The sequence below is a fragment of the Chiloscyllium plagiosum genome, chromosome 23, assembly GCF_004010195.1.
Source record: "Chiloscyllium plagiosum isolate BGI_BamShark_2017 chromosome 23, ASM401019v2, whole genome shotgun sequence".
In the NCBI taxonomy this organism is placed as follows: Eukaryota; Metazoa; Chordata; class Chondrichthyes; order Orectolobiformes; family Hemiscylliidae; genus Chiloscyllium; species Chiloscyllium plagiosum.
The window spans coordinates 902597-909179 of NC_057732.1; the positions used below are offsets into that span (position 1 = coordinate 902597).

The 6583-nt window shown below is 45.3% G+C and overlaps 1 protein-coding gene across 1 annotated transcript in view; it reads right to left on the reverse strand.

Annotated features, from left to right (window-relative positions):
* LOC122561437 (dynein axonemal heavy chain 3-like) overlaps positions 1–6583 on the reverse strand; it is a 466282-nt gene that overhangs the window by 154491 nt on the left and 305208 nt on the right. The window contains exons 32-34 of the mRNA XM_043713180.1: positions 5433–5547; positions 4929–5062; positions 2705–2890 (exon numbers count right to left, since the gene is read on the reverse strand). Coding sequence (XP_043569115.1) covers positions 2705–2890; positions 4929–5062; positions 5433–5547 — 435 coding nt within the window. The remainder of the gene's footprint in view (positions 1–2704; positions 2891–4928; positions 5063–5432; positions 5548–6583) is intronic.

Sequence of the window (6583 nt, forward strand, 5' to 3'; positions counted from 1 at the left end):
ACCCCACCAGTCTCCATGTACAGCGCATCATCCGCCGTCATTTCTGCCACCTCCAAACGGACCCCACTACCAAGGATATATTTCCCTCCCCTCCTCTATCAGCATTCCGTAAAGACCACTCCCTCCGTGACTCCCTCGTCAGATCCACACCCCCCACCAACCCAACCTCCCCTCCCGGCACCTTCCCCTGCAACCGCAGGAGGTGCAAGACTTGCGCCCACACCTCCCCCCTCACCTCCCTCCAAGGCCCCAAAGGAAACTTCCATATCCGTCACAGATTCACCTGCACCTCCACACATATCATCTATTGCATCCTCTGTACCCGATGTGGCCTCCTCTATATTGGGGGGACAGGCCGGCTACTTGCGGAGCGTTTCAGAGAACACCTCTGGGACACCCGGACCAACCAATCCAACCACCCTGTAGCTCAACATTTCAATTCCCCCTCCCACTCCACCAAGGATATGCAGGTCTTTGGACTCCTCCATCGTCAGACCACAGCGAAAGAGGTTGGAGGAAGAACGCCTCATCTTCCGGCTAGGAACCCTCCAACCACAAGGGATGAACTCGGATTTCACCAGTTTCCTCATTTCCCCTCCCCCCCGCCCGTCTCAGTCAAATCCATCAAATTCAGCACCGCCTTCCTAACCTGCAATCTTCCTCCCGACCTCTCCGCCCCCACCCCAGTCTCACCTATCACCCTCACCTTGACCTCTTTCCACCTATCACATCTCCGCGCCCCGCCCCCAAGTCCCTCCTCCCTATCTTTTATCTTAGCCTGCTGGACCAACTTCCCTCATTCCTGAAGAAGGGCTAATGCCCGAAACGTCGATTCTCCTGTTCCCTAGATGCTGCCTGACCAGCTAGGATTATTGACACAACCTGTACATGCCTTGCATATCTTCCATGGGGGAAAAAAGGGTTGGTGGAAACTGATAATCTCGTCTTCATTCCCACAGCAATATCCTGACCAATCAGAGTCTACGTGCCTGGTCTGAGAACTAAGACTGATGGTTAACTATTCCTCCTGTAGCTCTGTGCCAATGATGGGCCAATCATGCTCATGTTATATAAACTGAGGCCCCTTTTCGTAACTCTGCTTTCTTGTGTTCTCGTCCCAGTCCTTGCAAATATGAACAGATTTTACCTTGTGTCTCCTTTTAGCAATGTTTAAGTTCCGTACATTCAATCTAAGCAAGGAATGATCTTGGAATAAAAATGTTTAACATAGCCAGTCCTGAAGCTTTTTGCCTCCCCGCTTTCTCTTCCAATGGTGGTTTTTAAATGGAAAAATGTTGATAAAAGTTACATGTATTGGCCACAATTCATTAATTCCTCTCATGGTAGATCTTTGGTATTAAGCTAAAGTTTGTCGAGGTCAGCAATCAGCATCACAGGCTAGGTCAGCATTTGTTGCCGAGGCCTAATTGAATTAAAAGTCAACCACAAGAGACACATGTAGGCCAGACCAGGTAAGGGTGATAGATTTCCTTCCCTAAAGGACATTAGTTAACCAGATGGGTTTATCCTGGCAATTGACAATGGATTCATGGTCATCATTAGACTCTTAATACCAGATTGAATTTGAATTCCATGATCTGCCGTGGCAGGATTTTAACCCATGTCCCCACAACATTAGCTGAGTGTCTTGGATTAAACATTCAGCAATAGTATCATTAGGCCATTGTCTCTCCATTAATTGATCTAAATCTAATGGCACCATTATAAAGTCAGCGAGTCATACAACATGGAAACAGACCCTTCAGTCCAATCAATCCATGTCGAAAATAATCCCAAACTAAACTAGTCCCACCTGCGTCCTCCTGGTCCATATCCCTCCAAACCTTTCCTATTCATAAACCTATCCAAATATATTTTAAAGATTGTAATTGTACCCATATCCACCACTTCCTCAGGAAGTTCATTCCACACGCTAATGACCCTATACGTAAAAGCTTTGCCCCATGTCTTTTTAAAATTTTTTTCCTCTCACCTTAAAAGTGTGCCCCTAGTCTTGAAATCCCCCATTTTAGGGAAAAGACAATTACCATTGATTCTATCTATACTCCTCATGATTTTATAAACCTCTATAAGGTCACTCCTTTACCTCCTGTGCTCCAGTGAAAACAGTCCAGTCTATCCAACCTTTCTTTACAACTCAAACCTTCCATACCCAGCAACATCCTGGTAAGTCTCTTCTGAACCTTCTCCTGCTTAATGATATCCTCATCTCAACTTTGAAGTCATCTCATACTCCACAAGAGCTGAAAATGTGTTGCTGGAAAAGCGCAGCAGGTCAGGCAGCATCCAAGGAGCAGGAGAATCGATGTTTCGGGCATGAGCCCTTCTTCAGGAATGAGGAAAATGTGCCAAGCAGGCTAAGGTAAAAGGTAGGGAAGAGGGACTTGGGGGAGGGGCGTTGGAAATGCGATACCTTCCACCTATCGCATTTCCAAAGTCCCTCCTCCCTACCTTTCATCTTAGCCTGCTTGGCACACTTTCCTCATTCCTGAAGAAGGGCTCATGCCCGAAACATCGATTCTCCTGCTCCTTGGATGCTGCCTGACCTGCTGCGCTTTTCCAGCAACACATTTTCAGCTCTGATCTCCAGCATCTGCAGTCCTCACTTTCTCCTCATACTCCACAAGAGCACAGCTTTTGGAGCTGCGGATGTCTGATTAATTTTTCAGCCCCATAATATTACCTTGGCTTTGATGCAGGGTCAAGCATGCCACCAACCGACCAGATGACTGAAAAGAAGGCGTAAGCTATCAGATGGTTAGTGACCTCCTCCACCTCCTTCTGTCTGGTGGATGAGAAGCTCTTTTCATCCACTACTTGCAGGGCTGGAAAAATCTCCTCAGCCTCACCAACAGGATCTTCAGTGAAGCTACAACACAAGAAGCCATTCTGTGATATCTTTGTCTATTAACAAGTGAGATTGTTCATTCGACCTGCTTTACTGATCAATAAATCAACTTGAGTTTCAATGTTTTCCTGCAGGTGGCACTATGGTTCCCAGAACTCTCCACGTATTAAATAAAGCCAGGGAGACAATGCTACGTTTCATTGAGCTTGAACATACATGGACTAAATGCCCATCTCAGCTCCTACATTGTATAGTCTTGTGGATATATTTAAAGAAAATAGATTGTTGTGTGATGAACTAGATATTTGGCTACAAATGTAAAACCAAAATCTTGTATGAAAACATAAATAAAAATCTCAGTTTAAAAGTTAAAAGAAAATCTATTTTTTCTTAGCTTTTGAGCAGAAAAGCTAATTTATTTCCTCATTCCTTTTGTATAGATCAGCTATGGAGCTTTTAGAGGAAGTAGCTATGCTCAGATCAATGTATAAGCATCGATTTTATTTAAATTGTTATTATCAGATGACCAGCAGCACATCCAGATAACACTAGATGGAGCCTGCTCCCTCTCCTTCCTCGGAATATGTTACATTGTGAGAGTGAAGGTGCGAAAGCTGCTCCTTGTAAGGAGTCACTGTCTTTAACTTGCATGGCTACGGGTTCCGATCTGTGGATCATTTCCCCTTCCTTCTACACAGAAGACAATCTGCCTGCTTCACATTGCCCACTGACTTGCTGATATTGATTCATAAAACAAAACAGAAACTCTGGATGGGACTGACCTTTTCAGGGTGGACTATGAGTTGAGGGGCTCTCAGTCCATCCATCTAACCCCTTCCCAATCCCTTTCGTTTTGAAGGTAGCTCATTGTTCAGCTGCTGTTTCTCCTGCCAAGCTTTGGTTTCAGTCTATCCAGACTAGCTCTGTTCTCATCCCAATGATGTCATTGACAAATGAACATTGTCCCCCAAACGCATCCCATTGACACTGGATCAACTTGGCCCACATCATTCCCAAGAAACAGGTCTAACGGGGCCTCCTTCCTCTTTGGAATTTAGAAGAGTGAGAGACAATCTTATTGAAATATCTAAAACATAAGATTAAGCCACTTGACATAGATTTATGGTAAGGGATGGGATATATTGAGGAAATGTGAGGTAAAATATTTTCACCCTCAGGATGGTGGGAATCTGGAACTCACTGTCTTAGGGATGGGAGAGGCAGAAACCCTCATAAGTTTTAAGAAGTTATTTAGATGTACATTTGCGATGACAAGGCAATGGATCCAGTGCTGGAAAATAGGATTAGAATAAGTGTTCGTTTTTGACTGGTGCAGACTCGATGGGTTGAAGGGCCATTTTTCTGTGCTGTAGATCTCTATGTCTCCATGACTCTGAGGGGACCTGAAAGGTTAGATGCTGAAAGGATGCTTTCCTTTCTAGGAAAATTAGGTGGCACAGATTAAAGATTTATGCTTCCCTTTTAAAATAAAGATGAGGAGGAATTTCTTTTGAGAGGATTGTTGATCTTTGGGATTTTCTACCCAGAGAATAGTGGAGTCAGGGTCATTGAGTATATTTAAGTTGGAAACAGATTTTTTTGAACAATAATGAACACAATGGTGATGGGGGGGGCGGACAGTTAAAGTGGTGTCCCAATCACAATCAGATCAGCTATGATCTTAATGAGTGATGAAACAGGGATGAGGGGGCAAACAGCTTACTTCCGCTGTTTGTTATGATTTTAGGATCTTGAGGCTTTAACTGTTGCCAGGGCCGATCCTATTACCATCTTCAACACGTCAGTCGTCGAAAATGGTGGCAGCAACCAAGGTGGATGGAAAGGAAATCGACAAAGAATGATCTGGCCAATGGCAGCTTCAATGAGAGCGATTGTAGGGATACCCACCTTGGGGGCAGTTAGCTGGCCCTGAGGTTTTGCCACTCTCTGTTGCCACCTTGCTCCATCCTTGATGGGACTAAGGAACAGTCTCTAGTCCCTGACCCACGCACCCTTAGCTATGTTTTCCCCGAGAGCCACGATCTTTGAAAGCTCTTACCTGATGTCTGCCAACAAGCTCTCATAGATTTTCAGCATGGAGACAGTCAGGTGCATGGGAGATGACTGTACCATGAGATTACACTTCTTCTGGACAAAGTCCAAACATGGTGGTAACAGCCAATTACACAGCATCTAGACAGAAAGACAATAGTTGACTTTTCAGTTCCAGTTCCAGTGTTTTCTCAAAATATCAGACATCAACGCAAAACAGTTTCTGGTTTGCATTAAAATGTGATGAATCACCAGCAAGTTCCCGTCTAAGCCACTCACCATCCTGACTTGGAAATATGTTACGTTCCTTCAATGTCACTGAATCCCTAACTGCATTGTGGGTCAACCTACAGCATATGGGCTGTAGTGGTTCAAGAAGGCAGCTCACCACTACCTTCTCAAGGGCAACTAAGGAATAGGCAATAAATGCTAGGATAGTCAGAAATGGTACATTTGATGAACAAACAGAAATAAATTGAGTCATGAGTCTATTGGGAGCTCAGGAACATACCTGTACAACCTGCCTCTGCTCTGTTGTCAGTTGCTGAGGTAGCTTTGTAGCTAACCAGGACTGGACCAACAGTTCCCACCCAAGATTCATTGGCTCCATATAAATCATCCCGCATCTGTGAGGGCGAAAAGCAAGAATGACAAATAATGTTTTCTGTGTTAGATTGGATGGTTGGGCTGAATCTTAGGCTTGTTTTTGGCTAAGTCGAAGCTGCATCAAATGTTTTGGAAGGACTTTCATCGTGAGACCTAAAATATTGCCTTGCCATACGTTGCCAAACGCATCTCATTAACAAGCCCCGCACCCCCATCCCACCCACCTTAACAGGAGCCATTCCCACAATAATTTGCCACTGAGCAGACATCCCAGAATTCTTTGGCATCCCTGTGACCATGGTTTTTGTTTTAAAAGCGAGTTGTGCAACTGGACAAACATTGTCAGTCCAGAGCTGTCCTGCACAGTCTTTTATGTGCTTGAAGATTTCTCTATCCAAAGGTGGCACAGTGGTTAGCACTGCTGCCTTTGCAGTACCAGGGACCTGGGTTCAGTTCCACCCTCAGGTGACTGTGTGGAATTTGCACATTCTCCGTGCATCTGTGTGGGTTTTCTCCAGGTGCATGGGTTTCCTCCCACAGTCCAAAGTTAGGTGGATTGACTGTGCTAAATTGCCCACAGGGTGTAGGGTAGGTGGTTTACCTATAGATATTGCAGGGTTATGGGGCCAGGGTGCTCTTCAGAAAGTAGGTGTGGACTCGATGGGCAGAATGGTCTGCTTCCACACTGTAGGATTCTATGGAAGATGAAGGGGTTGAAATATTGAAGTCCAAATTCAGCAGCTGTGAGGTCTTCAGTGGTTGTTTCGTGGAAGTTACTCATAAGATTAGATTAGATTCCCTACAGCGTGGAAACAGGCCCTTCGGCCCAATAAGTCCACACCGACCCTCCAAGAGCAACCCATCAAGACCCATTCCCCTAACTATGGGCAATTTAGCATGGCCAGTTCACCTGCATATCTTCGGACTGTGGGAGGAAACCCATACAGACAGGGGGAGAATATGCAAACTCCACACAGACAGTTGCCCAAGGCGGGAATTGAACCCAGGTCCCCGGCGCTGTGAGGCAGCAGTGCTAACCACCGAGTCACCATGCTG